Source organism: Aythya fuligula, chromosome 8 (assembly GCF_009819795.1).
Source record: "Aythya fuligula isolate bAytFul2 chromosome 8, bAytFul2.pri, whole genome shotgun sequence".
NCBI classification, from domain to species: domain Eukaryota; kingdom Metazoa; phylum Chordata; class Aves; order Anseriformes; family Anatidae; genus Aythya; species Aythya fuligula.
In genome coordinates, this window is record NC_045566.1 from 15,428,392 (window position 1) to 15,448,000 (window position 19,609).

At 41.1% G+C, this 19,609-nt stretch overlaps 1 protein-coding gene across 1 annotated transcript in view; it reads left to right on the plus strand.

Moving 5' to 3' along the window:
- Nucleotides 1-542: 542 nt before the first annotated feature.
- The window catches only part of HS2ST1 (heparan sulfate 2-O-sulfotransferase 1), an 80,103-nt gene continuing 61,036 nt past the window's right edge, over nt 543-19,609 (plus strand). The window contains exon 1 of the mRNA XM_032192621.1: nt 543-728. Within this exon, the coding sequence (XP_032048512.1) occupies nt 605-728 (124 nt within the window). The 5' untranslated portion in view covers nt 543-604. The remainder of the gene's footprint in view (nt 729-19,609) is intronic.

Below are 19,609 nucleotides of genomic sequence, written 5' to 3' on the forward strand. Positions count from 1 at the left end.
CAGACCGGCACTATGCGGGCAGCCCTAGAGCCGGGTCTTTTCTCCTTCCGGAACGCTGCAGCCGACCGGCGCACAGGCCCCTGGCAGCGGTGATTGACAGCGGTCCGTCCAATAGCATTGTTCGTTCCCGGAGCACTGCTGTACACCCGCCCAATGCGCACCGAGCAGGAGGGCGGGACCCCACGAGACCCCTCCCAACCGCGAAGCCCCGCGTGCGGGCGGGGCCGCGCTGAGCCGGGCGCGCGGAGGGGGCGGGGCCACCCTCTGCCAGGAGGGCGTGGCCTCAGCCGAGCGGGACCAATCCGGCGGGGCGAGGGGCGGGGCGGGCGCTGCCCCGCCCAATGGCGGAGGGCGAGGGGCGGGGCGCAGCGCCGGGGCTCGGCGGGCGGGCGGCGGGCGTTCGGTTGCTGAGCAGCGCGCGCAGGCGGGGGAGGGGCCGGGGGCGCCGCGCGCCGGGGCCGGGGCGATGTGAGCGGGCGGCGGGCCCGGTGCGCGTCCCCCGCCTCCGCCAGCGCCTCTCGGCCGCTGCCTGCCGCCGCCGCGGGCCGGGCCCCGCGTTATGTCGTGAGCCCGGGTTGCGGCGCCGCCGCCGCCGGGGCCGCCGATGGGGCTGCTCAGGATCATGGTGCCGCCCAAGCTGCAGCTGCTGGCCGTGCTGGCCTTCGGCGTGGCCGTGCTCTTCCTGGAGAACCAGATCCAGAAGCTGGAGGAGTCCCGCGGAAAGCTGGGTGAGCGGCACCGGGACGGCACCGGCACGGCGGGCGGGGAGGCCCCGGCCTTTCCCTGGGGCCCCGGGGCCCCGCGGGCGCTGAGCCGCCGCTGAGGGCGCGGGGTGAGGCCGGGGCCGCCGGCACGGGATCGCTGCGCCCCGGAGGGTCCCGCGGTGCGGGCACGCAGCCGCTGGAGGCGCGGGGCAGCGGCAGCCCGGTGTGCCCCCCGGCCGGGCTCCTCTGAGGCACCCGCACTGCCAGCGCCCCGAGGGAAGCGGCGGTTCCAGCCGGGAGCGGGTCTGGGCACCGTGCGGCCCCTAACACCCGGCCCCTCGCACGGCCGGCCCGCGGAACCGAGCGTCAGATGGGGGCGAGTGCCGCCGGGCTGCCGCCTCTCAGCCTGCCCTGCCCGGCCTGAGCAGCAGTGGGGTGTTAGGGGCTGGCACGGACCCTGCCAGCGGCACTGGCTGACCTGCCTGAGCTCCGGGTGCTCGTGCTGTGTGCGTCTGCCACCCGAAATCACGTAGCGATTGTCACCGAGGCGTAACCCCGGTCATTGTAAACGAAAATTTGGAGAGTGGAAGAAATCAGCAGGCAGTTTCAAGCAGGTGGAGGTGCTCAGGGTTCAGGGGTGTTTGGTACCCACCCGCTTTAAGCGCGTTGGCGCCCGCAACTTCAGAGCCTCCATTACTGGCAGCGTGTGGTACTTTAGGAGAATCCAGCGCCTGGCGTTGAAGGGATCAACATAATGCAACCTGAGAATAGAGCTTTTTGCTGGAGAGACTTCCTCCTTAACATACATGCAATGGGTGTAAGTTACATATCTAGAGGATTAAAAAGACAGAGCTTGGGCTATGGTGGTGCAAGCATCTAATTACTGTGTTCTGCTGATTTCATGTTGTGAGGAAAAGGGAAAACTATTGTAAAGTATCCATTAAAAGTACGATGGAAAGATTTGCTTTGTGAGCAACTTACCAGTGATCCTCTAAAACCTAAGGGGGGCAAAAAGGGCTTTCAGCAGCAGCTTTGAACTTTGGTTCTGTTTGTGAAATTGAGTGTATGCTTTGTTAAAGAGTGTCTGGTTGGCTGAATGTCTCCCTTTTTTATCTGGTGTATATTTTAAGACTAGCAAATGCTAGTGTTTCACTGTAGAAATCACTTGACTGTGTCTGTGACATTACCACAGAGCTGTAGTATGGCGAATGGCTTCCTCTGAGCCAAGCTCGTGGCTGGCCCGAGGGGCCTGTGCTGCTGTCCTTCCCCCTGCCCGCCTAAGGAGCGATTGCAGCCATGTGAGAAGCACAAGGGCACGGCGATGGAACAGAGGGGCTCTGGCCTCTGGGCTGTGTGTCAGCGGGCTCTTCGTATGCTACATGCATGTATTAATGTCAGGTGATAAGCTGTCATCCCGGAAAGAAGTAAGGAGTACTTACTATGCTGCGAGTAGGAGAGCAGAGTTACTTCAGATTTTATAGCAGATAAACTAATTCTGCAATTTGTCAGTAGTTCTAGTAGTAAGCATTCAGTCGTATGTTCTGATAGAGTTTTTTCCAATGTCTTCACAAAAGGGTGACTCCTGGTTCTGTACTGGTGCACAGAGTTGGTATCTGTGCACCATGTTGGTATCCTGCCTGCAACAAGAAATTGAGTGTGTTTCGGGGGAAGAAAGTAAGGGAACCTCTTTCTTCCCGTAAGTGCGATTCCTTTATATAGAGAGAATTCAGTCACCCTGGGAATTTTTTCTTTTTAAGTTGGGAAGTTTAAGAGAGAGAAGCAAATGACCATCACAAATGCTTATGTTGCATTTATCTCTCCAATAAAATTGTGATCCTAATACTGTTTTAAAACGTATTTGTAAAACCCATGTGCTTCTTCATCATATGAATGGTAACTATCAGAAATGAAGAATATCAAAATATTCATTAGCTCTGCAGCTTTTGGACTTCTTAAGCTCTTTACAAGTAGCCTGCAGTGGTGAGATCACAAACACAGCCCTGTCACAACCCTATTCCAGGTATATATTTGGTGAGATTTGTACCTAAGGCTATAAATCTTTCATTTCATTTTGTTTTCAAGTTTACACATTAAGGGCAGCTAAACTGGCAGCTGCTGCAGACCAAGCCGTCAGAACTGCAGTGGTTTTGTTTAAGCCTAGTGTATAGACTTGCCCATTAGCTATACGACCACGTAGCCCTAACAGGGAACATCGCACGTGGAAGGCAGATGTTGAGGATTGCACGACCATTCATGGAACCGGGGTGTTGTGTAACCATACCCTTTGGTTTTTGAAAGCCTGGCAGGGGCAGCTACACCTATGTATACCCATGGATCTAGTATTGAACACGTGCCGGGCTGTCTCCTGTGTTGCCATTAGTGTTTGTGGCGAGTTGAATCATAAAAGCGACCCAGCCATCTCCTCTCTTCCCTGCCCAAGAGCCTCTGATGTGTCAGAGGGGAGAAGGAATCAAAGAGGGAAGTTGGTGCCTGTCCCAGTTCTATTAAACACGGTGTATTCCACAATGGCAGGTACTGGAAGTGTTTTGGTGTTGGAATGAGGGTTGGGGGAAGAGAGTGCCTTCTTGAGGGACTGTCTGTAGGGCTGCTCAGCCAAGGCGAGCATAGCTGACCACAGAGGGTGACCGCTGTGCAATGGAAATGAAATAATACTGCTGTCTTCTAGCTGTTTAGTTATACTTATGTATTGGATTTAAAGAACAGACTTGGTCTGAGCAACATACGGATTGATTGACTATTATGTTTCAGATTATTCCTTCAGACCATGCTGAAATGCTGGTCAGCTGTACAGTTGGGAGTATTTCTTCTGCTAGGTGCTAAACAAACTTCAGGCTCATCACATCTGATAATTTAACACCTTTCATTCAGTATATCTAAGTCTGTCATTTGGAGGAAATTTTGTACTAATTTGGGATTAATTTCTTGTTCTTCTTGTAAGTGCATGAATAATTTGAAAGGCTAAGGCTCTTTCTCTAAGCCAAGGGAAATAAATGTAATTGGTGATTAATTGATTGCCAGGTTGCATTAGTTTTTTCTTTCATCCATTACTTAGCACCTGTGGCTCTACTGGGTAGTATTGTTCTGAGCACCGTGCAGGTACGTAATGAACCACTGTTCCTTTGCAGTTAAATGGTTTAACTTCTCAGCAGTTAAATCTTATGCTTTCTAGCAATATAAGAGCGTGTACTGTTTTGGGATGTTGAAATAATGGGCTTTTTTCACTTAATTTGGAAAAAATGTACTGTCAGTATGCTTGCCAGTTGTGTGTGCTTGGAAAATCACCTGGAAAATTTCGTAAATTGTCCCTTATAATATAGCATGTGTGCTTGTTAGTGTATTGTTTATACTTGAACCTCATTTTTAGAAGTTGTTAATGATTGTTGGTAGTTTTGGCTATGCACAGCTATGCAAATAGTTTCCTAGCATTTCTTTTAAATATAGATCTGTTGCCCAATAGTTATTGTTTTATTCTGAGTAGCCTGAGGCACTCTTTCAGAAGCTGTTTTCATGTGTAGTATTTCCAGAAATAAGAGTGTTAATGCTGCTTTCTCCAGGCAGCGAAAGGTTCTTGCACCTTGCCTTGCCAGTGTCCTCATCCTTTTGCGTTTGCCTCCTTGCTGTTCCCTTTCACCATTCCCCCTTTCATTCAGACATTTCCAGAATGTCTTACCCCACTCCCATGCTATGCTTGTACACCCTGTTGAAAGAAGTGTAGAAAAGAAATTGTATAAATGTTGTATTTATTTTGTTTGTTATTTGTATGCTATTTTATATTTCCTTATTTTACTGGGAACGAGTATTGCAGCTGCTGCTGTTCTTTTTCTGTGAGATGGGTGATGTCTGAATTCTGACTAATTCAGCGCATGTTCTCCAGCACGTACCAAGACGGTTCAGACTTGCTAATAGGCTTTGAGGCTTGATCTCACCCCTTTCTGCTGGCACTCTGATATCCCTGTTTCTGGCAGAGAAAATAAGAGAGGCACAGTTGGGTTTTCTTTTTTTCTTTCTCCTTTCCTGTCGAGCTGCACACGAGGAACTTTCATATTGTTGCACTTGGTTTGCAGGCCTCATACTTTTAGAGGAAAAGGAGTTAGTGATGTGATGAGAGCTGTCTTTGCTTCTAATAACTCTTTGCAACAGCACCTGCTGTCTGTCCAGGGAATAGTTCTGTTAAAGATATTTTGAGGGCGGTTCTGAGAAATTAAGTGGGCCTGAGAAACAAGATAAAACACGCAGCTCCGGTCACTCCTGCCACGTAGCGCAGGGGATGAGGCAATCACCAGATAAGGCACGGCCTCTTTCTAGGCTCTCCATTGGAAAGGGTCAGATTTGGGCCAGTACATGTCTGTGTAAGCTACTTCTTAATGTACCAAGCTGTAGAAGAGCAAAAAGACCCGTAATACCATCTTCAAAGGAAATCCTGGGAAAGAGCTATGACTACAGCCTGGGATAGAAAGGGCTCGTTGGACAGCCAAAGAAGTGCAAGCACTGTGCTCTTTGAGTTAACACAGTGCTGTGGATTCGGTAACAGCAGCTGCGAAGTAGGGAATTGGTTAAAGGCTAAGAAACTCAAGAAAGAGTCTTTAAAGGATTTTAAATCCTGCTCTTCCACGTGATTGTTTTCCCATGTAGAAAGGGAGATTGGGTTGTTTGATGTACCTTGCTGGTTTCAGCGGTGTGCTTGGCACTGGGCATGTAAAAGTGGTAGCAACTACTGGAAATCAGAAAAAGTCATTTTTAATGACTGTATTTACTCTGTGATAAAGCACCTAAAAGAATGGTATTATGGTATAATGCTATGTCAGTGCTGCTTTTGTTTTTATTGTCCATTTTCTACTTCTGATCATGGAGGAAGTAGCTAAAATTTTCATATCTGCAACGTACCTTTGTAATTGCATGATTGGAAGGAACTCTTTCTTATTATTTTAGTTCTGGCTGGAGCTTATAATTAAATGAACTGTCTTAAAGCAAAGCAAAACCCAAACAAATACCAGAGAAACAAAACCCCAAGTACTTCACTAAATTAAAATCGACTCATCATATATCTTGTATGTATGTATATTTACACAAATGTGCAGACATATATATATATGTATGTATGTTAACAAAAAATACACCCCAAACATCTCTTCTTAAATTACTTAAACTCGTGAATTAGCATAACAGGTTAAACTGTCCTCTCCAGTTTATCATGTACATCTGAAGTGAAGTCTTAGGATTTCTTTTTCTTCCTTAATTCAGAAAAGTGACATATTTGCAGATGGATTATTCCTCCTTTTTTTTTTTTTTTTTTTTTTTTTTTTTTTTTTTTTCCCCTGCACAGCTTTGTATAGCCCCTGGCTGTTGCAGTTAGGGATGTTTGAGATGCTCATGAACAAATCATTTCCATACCTAACACACTGGCGGCCGTGAGTCACCACTCATGTTACCTATTCTGTCCAGACTTACCCGTGTTCTAGGAATGAATGGCTTTCCTGAAATTCTTGCTTCTCTTCAGGAAATAGATGGCTTTTGCATATGGAGTATTTAATTGGGTCAAAATACCGCCTTTTTATGGAATGGTGTGCAATCTATAGCTGTCATTTATCTGAAGTGTATTTAAACCTTTTCGAAGCAGTATTAAAATAGTGGTGCTTTGTTTGAAATGTGATGCCATTTGTCTGCTTATACATTTTAAATACAGACCTAGCAAGCATGATGAAAGAGCTATATAGAAAAATAGCTGAACTGCTGCGTGTATTTGCATTATTTTTTTTTTCAACCAGACATAAAAGATAAGCCTTAGTGAAAGGAGTCAATGTTGAGAGGCATCTGAAACGTGGCCAGCTGGCTGCAACCTTTTGTAAATACGTACAGACTTAAGTGCAGTCTGTCCTGGTGGCTGGCTGGGTGGCGGGCAGGCAGTATCTCATTCAAACCCAGCTTTGCGTGAGGCTCAAGCCAGCCAAATCTGTTGGGTTCAACCCAACCACTCCCCTAAAATCTGTGGGTTTGGGGAGAAGGAGCTTGAGAAAAGCGGCATTGAGAGCAACCTTGGGTCTCCTTGGGCAGAGAGGCCAGCCTGCTCCCTCCCTGGGACTGGGTTGCTCAGTTCTCCCTGCAGCCTCGACTCCTCTGCTCTACCTGGGTAGTTGCAGAGAGCTGTGGTGCCCCGTTTGGCATTCCGGGCAGTAGCTGCCTCGACTAAAAATGCTGCCAGTGCAGGTTGCAGTTGGCATGCCCAGGCACTCTGCTAAAGGTAGAAATTCTCAGTGTTTGCTGAAGCATTCAGGTGGGACGTACATGTGTGTTTCTGTGTCAGGAGCGTGCTGTCAGGACATCGGTGTCACTGCAGGTCGTGCCCTTGAGTGTCAGAGTCTGGCTTCGCATTTGGTATCTGTGTGTTCCCCAGGAGTGCCTTAATTGCTACGCTTTATCTTATGGCTATAAATTAAGAGCATGTTATTGCCAGAGAGGTATTGTTTACAGATGTGTCTGCAGGAAGCTGAACTACATTTGTGTCTTTTTTTTATTGTCTCTGGTGTTCCGTGAATTAGCATTGTCCTTACTTCACAATATCCCTGTGTCATTGTGGCTCCAGTAACGTTACTGCTATAATTATTATTCAAGCATTCTCATAGTGATAAAATTCATCATGAGTAGCTGGGAGTTTAGGGCAGTCAGAGAATTAATAAGATAATTAAATTACAAAAAGTATTTGCAAAGAAGCTATTTATCACTTGGGCCCAGTCTTTATCTGCCTCCTCTAAGTCCATTCTCTCTGTGTATGTGGTTGGAGTTGAAAATGACAGACAGCTGACATCCAATTTTTTGTCAACTTGCTGTTTAATTCTGCATACTAATTTGTGTTGAAACATATGTAAAACTTAAGTGCTGTTTTGATAAAACAGCTTTTGATGATTTTGAAGTGTTTATGCAAACCTTGTGCATAATTGCTGTAAAACTGTAAAGAGTGTGGGGATCGGATCTTAGGTTCCTTAAATTAAAATGCATGTCTTCCCCATTTACTTCTCTAGTATTTTTTCTCTCAAAATATTTCATTTTTTCTACTTTATATATCTACACAGAGAGGTATGTGTAGATATATGTAACACAAACAAGTGAGAGTAAGGAATATATATATTAATTACAATAAATACATATACACTGCCTAAGAAATACGTATTTATTGTCTCATGTCGTGGTATCGGACTGATCTTTAGAAGACAACAGATTGAAAGTCAGTACTATTTCACTTCATGTTGAAAAGCTCCAAAAAGGGTGAGAGCATAAAGAAACTTGGAGGTATGAACAACTGAACAGAGGTGATGCTTGTTGCTGTGATCTTCTGAAAAGTGGACAGGGAAATACAGCTAATGGAATTGTAATTTTTTTTTTCTCCTGAACCTTGTACCTGGGTATCATTGCATTTTCAGTGTTTCTATTATCTTCTTTTCTGGATACGCTGTTGTTGAACATATTTAGAAAGACTGCAAAAATAGCATATCTGCTTTTACTTTGAAATATTTGTGTTTCTGTACATGGATTCTGTGGGTGCTTTGAAGGAGACTTTGCAATAGTAGAAGTCTGTTTCTGCAGTATGTGGTATTTGCAATGTGTTGTAATATAGAAAACATTAACCATCAATTGATTGTAGTGGACTGGAATTGGTTATGACCAGGGGCAAATAATTCGTGTACTTCTGAGAAGGATTTAAAAATTTAGAGCAAAAGAGAATGAAGCCAAAGTATGATGTGAAAATGACAATCATATTCTGACGTATTGCTTAGACCAAATTGTGTCACCAGAACGAAACAAAAGCAGTCTTGGATTTGACTCCTTTAGAGTTTGAATGGCAGGTTTAAATTGAGGAGCAGAAAATAACTTTTTGCAAGATTTTCAAGATTTAGATTCCTTCAGAAAAACAGAGAATTTTTACAAAAGCTGAGGACAGTCACATCCTTCTGTTGTCTGTGGTAAAAGTAGTAACTCACAGGGCTGTATTCCCATGCTGAAGCATAAAGACAAAAATACTGCACCTTGTCTGTTGACCAAAACACTGCTGTATTTTTAGACAGATTTTTGATTGCTCTCTGAAGATTAGTTTTGATAATGGTACACAAAAAAAATGTGTTTTTAGAAACAGTCAAAATTACAGCTTCTTTTGTATCCTGGCATTGAATGAAGTGTTTCATAGATAGACTCCTATTTCAATTGCACTCACATTGACAACTTTGCAGCCAAGATTTTTCAGCATCTGATTTGTCAGTAAGCCTTCAACACTGTGTGCTCTTAAAAGGTATTTTCCTGGCAGGATAGCTATAATTGCATACTATTCTTGATACATTATTGTATGAACTGTGCTGAGATGACCATGGCACTAAATGGTTTTCCTTAATCAAGTTACTGCCCTTGGGAATATTGAACGTCTTGTAGTTGTAGTTTGCCCCGCTTATTTTTTCACTTACTTTAAGAAAAAAAAGTCAGAAGAAAATTACAATTCCTTATTTGAGTTCTTTCTTATTTGAAAATAATTTAGTCTGTTTTTAATAGGTTTTCAGATAATTTAACTATTTTGTATTACCTTTGATGCTGCCAACAAGGCAATCTTTTGAAGATTAAGTGCCTAAAAAATAGTTTGCTCTCTTATGAGGTAGAGATTAGATCTTGCTGTCCAATTTGATTACTTCAAAGTGTGTGAAGTAGAATTGGACTGAATATTTTTAACTTCATACCATTTATGAAAATAGCATTTCAAGAGTAAATGTATATTTGCTTTTTGGAGAATGGTCTCGCCTACAAAATAGCTTTTTGGAGTATTTTCATTTGGTAGGATCTGAATGTTTTATGTTTTGACTATCTTCCTACTTCTGTTAAAACATGTCTTATTTTATGTATGCCTCTGGGCTTCTCCCCATTTTCCCCTCTAAGTTGTTCATACAGACATGCCACTTGTGCAGCTGCTGCTAGCTTGAGCAAAGCTGAAACTCTCAGCATCTCTTCTTTTTTAATTGGACCTATTTGAGGCTTCAAATTCTCTTCAGCAGGAGTGTACTTCATGTTTTTATTTAATCAGGTTCTTATATATATATATATATATATATATATATATATATATATATATATTTTATTTTTTTTTCAAAAATTCTGGCACAGTGCTTGATTCATACTTCTAAGTCAGGGCTCAGTGTGTTTATGTATGCAGCAGTCCAGGTATTTTCTGCTATGACAAGTACAAGAACGCTAGTTCTTCTTTCTTGTTGGCTAGTGATATTTATTCTACTCACAAACATGCTTTCTGAGCCAAAAGTAAAGGCTGAATGACCAGAAAAACCTGTCTGAGCTCCTATATAAATCTTGCAGTGTTCATAACTTGTTATTTCTAGTACACACTTGAATTTTATCTTTGCAACTATTCAGCGGTCAAAGTTAATAGGGTTAAAAAGCGCCCCGTGGAGTTCAGGTGGAACCATTTTCATTCCAAAGTTTTGAGATTTGAGGAGAGGTTCTGGAGTGGTTAATGCACTAAAATCGCTGTCAGTCATGGAGATGCGTAAGAGGACTTCTCAAGTCGCAGCTCCTGGCAGGATGTTTAGAAATCTGGCAGACGAGCTGTCAAAGTTAGCAGTGGGAACTTCAGCTGTTGTTCCCAGCGCCGGTGGGAGGCTGGCGCCCGACTGCCAGCCAGGCTGGGCGCAGCAGCAGGCCCAGCTCCTCGGCCAGCGGGCACTAGGGCATCGGGCACGAACCTGGAGCCCTCTTGGTTTCATTTCACTGTAATGCTGCATGCTCGGAGCTGTAGCAGCTGAAGAGACGGCATATATTTGCTTCTGGATAGGAAAGGATGATAAATAACCCCATCATCCAATCCAGAGGAAAGTGGGAGAGGATGATTGTAAGGTTTCCTAGTTATTCATAAGGCACGGTAAATGCACTTGGCCTAAGGGCAAATGTGTCTTGTGAGCGTGTGGTTAGGCTTTGAAGAGAGTATTAAAGATGAACTTTTGAAGAGGGGAAATGAGCAGTAGTAGAAAGGTTGTGTGTGTGAGGATCGGTGCAACTTCTGCGTGTGCAAGCTGTCTGCAGCCTGTCTGATCCCAACAAAAAGGCCCGCGGTGCTGGGGAATAGGCTTACTTTCAAGTCCAGCTTTTGCCTAGCTTAACAGTTAGAAACTGTACTTGTTTCTGATTCCTCTGACAATGCCCTCCACCATACTATTAAACCCTCCTGTCCTTGCTGATTGGAAAAGCCAACATAAAACTGGGGTAATGGTTTAACAAGAAGAAAGATAAATCAAACAGTAAAATGCTTGTGTGTATCCTCTTCTGGTTTTCCTGTGTGTGGCTTCCAAACCGTACTCTGAAAACATGGCCTTGCTAATATCTTCATGTGAGCACTTTTGTAAACATTTGTGGTCACTGGAGCAATCCAAAGCATTGTTTCTGTGTGTTTTATGTGCCTATTTATGTGTGATTGCATAGTGCAGGTGCAAGGTATTCTTAGGGTAAGAGTTGGGAAAGAGAAATACTTGATATGTGAATAATTTATCAAATGTAAAAAATAAAATAAGTGTGAAGGAAGAATGTAGATACTGATCTTTTTATTATTATTATTATTATTTTCTCATTCTAAGCCATGGAGAGGGGGGAAGCCCTAAGAAACTGAATGTAGTTTCTATATTTTCCAAAGACATTAGATGTGGTTATCTACAGGTTTTACATATATGCACTCTTTGGCCGATGGAAGCTTTTGTCATTGTTAAAAGTGCAATTAAAAGCATGTACTCTTTTGTGGTAAGTAAAGGATGTAGTCAACATATTTCTTAAGCTGATGCTATAAACTTTAAGTACAAAATATTTGTATTGCTGGAGTTAATGGGAAAAGGTTTTAAATGTTAAATGAGATTGCAGTCTTAGTTATCAGAAATGAATGTTGGAAAAGAGAGGATAAACTCCTCTCATTGTTTCATCAACTCAAAATTGTCAGAATAAAAATAGCACATCATATATTTTTGAGTGTGACAATAACGTACTACATATCTGACTTGATAGGTAAGTCTGTTAAATACATGTATAGCAGCAGGAAAGTGCAATACAGTAGTTGTTCCTACATTTGTTTTACTTAATAAATATTTGGGATGTGCATGTGAACATAAAGATGAGATCGCCCTCTGGAGATAACTAGTATGGGAAGGGAACCTATCTGGAAACCCTCTCATATATCCAGGAATTGGTTTGGAAGAGTTGTCTGCCCTTGATGGATTCCAACAATGTCCAGACTCTCTGCAAATGCCATTAATTCCTCAACCTTTGCTGTGTCAGATTTCCCAATTAGATAGTGTGCTGAACAGACACGAATATTTGGCTTCTCTCTGTAGAAAAATGTCTAGATGTCACAAAACCATACCAGGCAGAACTACCAGGCAGTTTAAAGCTTGCCCAGCTGATAAGGGTTAACTGAGTACAGACATAAAACCATAAAAATGCATCATTCTTTTTCAGTTGTTCAAAACCTTTGCTACAAGGTATTTGAGGAGCTCAAAACAGTGTAATGGTAAAGGACTGGAAATATGATTGTCTCAAACTTGACTAAACTTGCTGTTGCCTTGTAACTTAAGTAGCCAGCCTTTGTATTTTTCTTGCTGCATTTAACAAAGGGTATTTTGTGGTGACAAGATTTTCAGCAACTGCATGGTGTTGAGGATTGACTGTGGGCACGTAGTGCGTGCAGATGGGCTGTGCCATGTCGTGGTCTTGTTTGTCGTGGTCTTGTTCCTTGGAGGCACTCACGTGGGTTTTAATTGTTTTGTTTCGCATAAGAGCAAAGAATCCTGGTTTTAGGCCATTTCTAGGCAGACAGAATTTGATGGTTTGAGGGTAATTACTTCTTAAGTTTATTGCATCTTCCTGTTTTACCAAAGTGCAAGGTGAAAATTAGCTAAAATACTCCCAGATCCTTGGAAAATATACCACTTAAATTGTTACCAGACACAAAGCTTTTCTGGAGGTGCGCTGTTCAAGAACTCTTTGTATATATGTCGGAGCATATTAATTAGTTGCCAGAAGTGTTCTTGGATAGTTGCAGCTATTTGTTTCTCTAACGTTTTCTTTAGAAAACAAATAACAATTTGCACTTGGCCAAATAGTGGCTGGTCTTGCAATAATTACATGTTTTGGTGCAACTGTTTCATTGTGCTCTGCTGCACTGACAGCAGTACTGTTTTTGTGAATGTAAAAACTAGTTATGTTTTGATTCTTTTTGAACAAAAGATGCAGTCTGATCTAAATAAATCTACCCAAATTGCACTTTACTGTTGCAGAACTATTAATAAGTCCTAACCTCCAGCACTCTCACACGATGCTCAGTGAAGCAGATGTTTTTTCAAACTAGAACTATTGTTATGGGGCAACACATGATTTTGTGTACAGCAATAGTTATAGCACTGGCTAAATGCTTAGTCTAAATATGATTTTTAACTGCAGACTTACATCAGGTGAATTTACTGTGCTTTTGATATTTATTTTTTTACAAACGTGATTGCATTGATTGGAAAATTTAGATGTCACTGGTGCCTGAGAACTTTGTGGCAGGCTCACAGATTGATAATTTGTGTGGCAGTCTTGAATAGCTTTTTTTTTTTTCTTTCAATTTTATAATAGTTGGAATAACACTGTATGGTGATGCTGTCTTTCATAATTGGTTGCGAAAGAGCTAACCTTTGTTTTGGCAGAGAGGTAATTGCTGGGTTTGTTTGTTTTTTGTTGTTCTTGAAGTGAACATACAATAAGTTGATTAGTGCCATCTGCTGGAGTGGCATTTTCTAATGAAAATTTGAGATCTTTTTGCCTCTAGTGGTCTATGCAGTGGATCAACAAAGTGCATGTGGCTTTCCTTGTTTGAGTTTTGTGTGGAGGTTTTCCCTTTTTATGCTCTGTGAATCTTGGCTATGATGTGAGAATGAAGAACCCTTTTACTGGGCTTTTTGCCATTTTACAGGTTAATTTGTGAACCACTGATTGAACAGAACAACTTTTACAGACTATAAAGTGCAGCCTTGTAACACGGAGTAACAGTCAAATAAAACAGTCTGTTGGGGAAAGTAGTTTTCCCACATCTTTTACACAGTCTGTACTAAAAACAGGTGCTGTAGTGTCTTGAGATGATTCATAGCAAAGCAAGGGATGACAGGACGGGAAAAGGTTGGTGCCAATGGTGTGGGTCGCTGGTGGTCATTGAGCACGGAACTGGTCTGTGGAACTTTTGCCTCTGTTCCCCAAATCTACAGAGTCTCGGGGATGTGCTTGGTTGGTTTGTATGGGGGGGAAAGAAACATGGAAATAGTCTTCATGTTTCAGGTGGAAAGTCATTTGTAAAAAAAATATCTTTGGGGTCCACCATAGTACAGAAATGACATAGTCAATCTGCTTGATCTGTGTCCTTTATACATATATTGTAGGCATGTCACATTATAAACTTGTACAAAAAAAAAAAAACCAACAACACTCTTTGTATTTGTATTCAAGGCTAAACTTGTTTCTTCATCCAGATGTAATAAATACTGCTGTGAATAGAAAACCATACTGGTATCCTTGTGTCAGTTGGCACAGAACTGCTCAGTCTCCCTACTAAAGGCACCAGAGTTAGGCTTGAACGAGCTGATATGCTTACTCAGCCCTCTGCAGTCTCCCTCGAAGATATGAACTTGGGTTCTCCTAGCTGATTTCTGCCTGGATATTTGTTCCACACCTGCATATTTCTGAAGTGCTATGTTTATAGCAGATTTAAGCATCGGTCTGGTCATGACGTGATGATGGCTGAAGTTAGCACAAAATGCCTGAACCTCCCAAGCCACATCAGCAAGCTGGAAGTTTTGTCTTCTGTTGCTCTCGTTTTCTGTAAATGTACCTAATGACAGTTTGTCATTGTAAATAGCATCATGTACCTTGCTAGACAAAATTGTAACTGTTTCTGTTTTTTATGGTTTGTTTTTTTCATTTTATTTATATTTTTTGTATTTTTAGTTTTTGTATTTTTGTATTTATTTAACATTATTTTATTTATGTCTTATTTTTATATTATTTTATTTTATTATTATTTATATTACATTTATTTATATTTTTTATAACTTCACATTATAAAGTAAAATTGATGTGTTTAATGCATTTCCTAATATCTATTGGATATTTGATCTCATAAGAAGACCTAATATTTGGTCTTTGATAATTTCAATATATCATTTGGTGTAATTACATTATGTTAATAGGACATTTGGCATCCTTTTTTTCTATCCTTTTGTACTTCCAATCTCTTTCCCTCTAAAACAGGGAAACTCTTCCATTTAAATAATTATCTTAATTGTTGTCCAGCCTGTTTGTATGTGGTAATACACAGGCTTTTGTGGGATGTTGGGAGGAGTTGCTAGCTTGAATAAACAACTTTTCAGACTTTGAGAGAGGCATATGAATCTTTCTGTACTGTTTGTTCCTTTGTACATCACACAGAATATAAAGCAATTTCTTCACATGGAATGCTGCACCCATCATAGTGCTGAGAGGATCTTTATTGTTGGGGTTAAATGATTTCCTGAAATACTTTTGGTCATTAGTACATGTGGTTTGCTAATTATTTAAAGCTATATTCAGTAGGCATTGAAATAAAACCTTCATAGAGTTAGTTATATACTTTTTAGATTAATTAGAATTAAGCTTGTTAAACTAATGTTTCAAAGGATGCAGCATATATATCACCAGACAGACGACTATGTTTCAGGGACAGTATATAACTTCTACACAGTACCTCATTATAAAATCATACTATTAAAGACTCCTAGGTTGAACGTGTACACGGAAAATTGTGTAAATGCTTATTATCCTATTCCTTAAAGAAGTAGCACTCTGTCAGTCTTGGGAGCTCGCTGGCCATATGAAGAATATAACCTGCTTTGACACTTCCATGGGTTCTTCCTGTGAGCAGCTCGAATACTACTTACTCAGCAGTACGTTAAATACAATCAGCTAAGGAGAGCAGCATACTATAAATGATGCCGGTAACAGAAAAGATGTGTAAAATTGCTCGTAAGATGATAACATTTCATAACATTCTGGAAAAGCAACCTCTCATGTATTGATTTTTTTTTCTTATTTTTTTCCCCTGTCTGCAAAGATGAAATGTAGTCTTTCAAGGAGTCTTATTCCTTCCTTGAAAACTTGCTATATTGATCTGGAACCACAGAGCTGAAATTGGTCATATTTTAAGTGTTCCTTCTCTAATGACAATGTATGGCCCTACTATTTAAGTGGAAAACTTGCTGCAGTATTTCTGTTACTGGAACTTCTGCAACAGTCAGTGAGGGACTTCTAAATATCCCCTATAAGATGCTGGAAATGGAAAACTCCACTGACTTCTGTATGAATGGCTAGCACACCTCTGCAGCCGTGATTCCTTAGTCATGCTGCTTGGAAGCATACCACCACCTTGCTCCAGAATAGAGTAATGGGAGAGAGGAGACATCGAGTAACCCCTACACGAACACAGACTTGTTCCCTTTTTATCCTGATGTTCCATTTATCACAGGCCAACTAATCAACATGCTTCTTGTTAGTTCAACTTTAGTTTTCTTAAGTTTTCTTGTATTTATTTCCATCTCCCCCAGAGAAGGGACAATTTCTCCTTCTCTCTCTGCCAGATGATGAATTTAAAAGCTTTTGTGTATTAATTATTCCTCATGATAACTATGCTAGCTGTTTTTACAAGGCCTTGCTGTTACCCTAAATATGTGGAAAGTTTTTTTATATAAAAAAAAAGACTTACTATTGAGAGAGCTTCCCCCTCTCTCAAAAAAAGGAGAAAAAAATGTTAGAAAGACTTTTAAGTCTTGTACAGGAAACAAAGGAAGTATAGAAAGTCAGAATAAACAGACACTTTTTACTACACAGAAATAGAATTTTCAGCTTTTCAGCATCACATGTTGCTTTCCTCCAATGTCATAAGCCTGTTGCTTCAGAACATGGCAATGTGTTCATAATCTGTCAGTGGATCTAAAGATGAGTTACACAAGATTTAGTAACAAATATCTTCTTAAGCTAATTTAGCCTAGTCGGTCATAGTTACAGCACTGGATATACAATAGTATAATCACTTTTTTTTTTTTTTTTTTTAAAGATAACTATTTGTGGGGTGATGATAGGTAGACTACTGAAGTATGTTCTGAGCTGGTACACACTTGGCTTTAGGGAGGAATAGGAATTTAGGACTAAGTAATTTAAACAGCCTGTTAAATTTGCAGTCTCTGAACAGATTTTTCTATTTTGGAAATGACACAATATAAATTTAACATTAAATTAACAAATAACTGTAGAAATGTCTGCATAAACCATATTTTATAAATTCTGCTGTAGTGAAATTTAAACCAGGAAAAGGGCTTAAGTTTTAAGTTATAAAGCAGATGGTTTGAGGCTTTGAAAACTTTAGGTGTCCAACATGTGTTATATTACCCAATGCACAGAAAAAACAGTTGGCTAATAATGTCACAAATGGATGGAAACGAAATGAATTCGCGATGATGTACTCCGGTGAAATATAAACTCTTGCAGAAAGCGGTGTTATCAAGGAGCCATAAAGCACAACGCAGATGTATTGTTGTGCAGAATGTAAGGACATGTTAGGCACAGATTTACTGAAGTGAGATAGGAGTTAGTGAATTTGCTATTCCTCCCCCTCCCCTTTGCTACTGCCGTTGTGCTGTTCTCCTGTTCATCGCAGGAGAAACTGTTGTATGTTTTTGTACCACTTTCACTTAGGGAAGACAACGTTACCTCTGAGCTAACTGAACTAGTGCAGTCTCAGCACTGTTTGATTGCAGAGTGTGTATATAGTCAAGTAAAATTGCTTTGCATATTAAATAACAACAGTTTTTGAAGCTGAAATTTTGATCATAAAAAATCTGCTTGCCTTGTCTGTCTTTAATGCCACATAGCAGGGTTAGTTTGTCTGGGGGGTTTGGAGTCTTCTGAGGAGTAGACAGTTATTAACACTAAAATTGATTGGTCTGAATGAGACTAATCAATTTTCTTCTGCAATTAGTTTTCTTAAGTTTCTGATACGGTCACACTGGATAGGGTATTACATAGGGAATGCTTCTGCAGTTTGTGTACACGCATATGTGTCTTTAAACTGAAATTCTGAAGAAGTCTTTGAAGGCAAAACAAAAAAAAGTCACTTGGAAACTGCTTTAACATTTTGCAGTAGGGTAGTTAAAGTTACTGGGTGTTGGGGTCTGTGTGGGCTTTTAAGAGAAGCCCACATGATGTGATCTCTGTAGGTGTCTCCTTTCCATCTGATTCCTACTCCTTCTCATGTTTCTGAGAGAGGGATGAATGGTAGAAAGAAGAATGACATTTGTGATATTTTTAAAGCCTTTCTGTCTACTTAACTAGCTGGGAAAAAATAGTCTGAATCCTTTGAGGACTCTGATTAGAATTGGTACTTAACTTTTTGAAAGTAGCATTAATTCATGGTTTGAATTTGTGATAGGCACTTTTCTGTTTGTTTTAGAGCTTATTGTGCGTTGTGAAATTACAGTTTGTTGACAATAATAAGTATTCACGGGAAGAATCACTCAATGCTAGGTGACTGGGTGATTATTACAGCTCAATTTTGTTTTATCTAAATATAGCTGGAGAAAAACAATCCTAAATTTACATACGTTAGATTCTGAATTAGCTGTACTTGCTGAAGAAGGAGGTCTCGGAGTTACAGAAGGTAGCTCCGTGAAAACATTAGAACAATACTCTGCCAAAAATGTGTAGAATGCTGAAAGCTGTTCAAAAACAAATGCAGAACCAAATGAGAATGTTGTATCCAATAGCAAAAGTCAGTTCTTCTGTCATGTCCTCTCTTGCCCTCATCTTGGAAAAGGTTATAGCAGAGTTGGAAAAGATATTTGAATGCTGGGGATAATCATCTCCCGTAAGAGGAATGACTGAGTAGATTAAGGTTCGTCAGACTTTGGAAAATATGTTGGGGATTGAAATGTAGAAGCCTGTAAAATCACGAGTGGTATGGAAAAAGTGAGCAAGCAATGGTTACCATACAAGTGCAAGAAATGATTAAAAAAACCACAACCCTATTGCTTGCTGGCTTCAAAAGTGGTGGACTGTAGGATACAATATCACAGTGTAGAAAAGAGTTAGACAAACTTGTTAATCTAAAACTTCATTGATCTATGAAGTTGAAAGTAGGTGGATAACAGTAAATACATTGGGAAGTTATGACCTTGTCCTACTTTTTGTCCTTTCTGGAAATCCGTTGGCCTTTGTCAGAAACAGGGCACTGGGCTAGATGGAGCCTTAGGCTGAACCACTAAGGCCCATAAAGTGATGTATGCCCCAGGCCACTTTTCTTAAATCCCACTTGTCCCTTTAGGTGTCTCATTCATGCTAAGGACTTGCCTGGCAGTTCTTCAGTGTTGTAGGGATTCATGGCTTTCTCTTCAAAAGACAACTAATGACTTGCTTAGCCTGACCTGTTTGTCATCGGTCACTCAAGTATCAAGCGGTACCTTAGAAAGTCCTGCTGATCCATTTCTTCCAGAAAAGAATCCAATCCTGACTTGAACATATCCTCATGAAATGGAGCATTTCCCTTGCTCCTTTATGAATGACCTTTGGAGGCTTTCACAGCTTCAAAATAAAGCCTCATTTTTATTTTTTATTTTTCAAATTTGGCTGTGGTTGGTCTCACATTGCAGCTACTGGATCTTGGTTTGCTCTTCTGTCTCAGAGATTCTCTGCACTCCTCTCCTCATGCCCTGCGGTGTTTCTCCCTGTAGAAGTATGTATATTCTGTAATCATATCACCTCTCAATCCCTGAAAAACTTAACACAGAAAATTCTCTGAGCCTCTC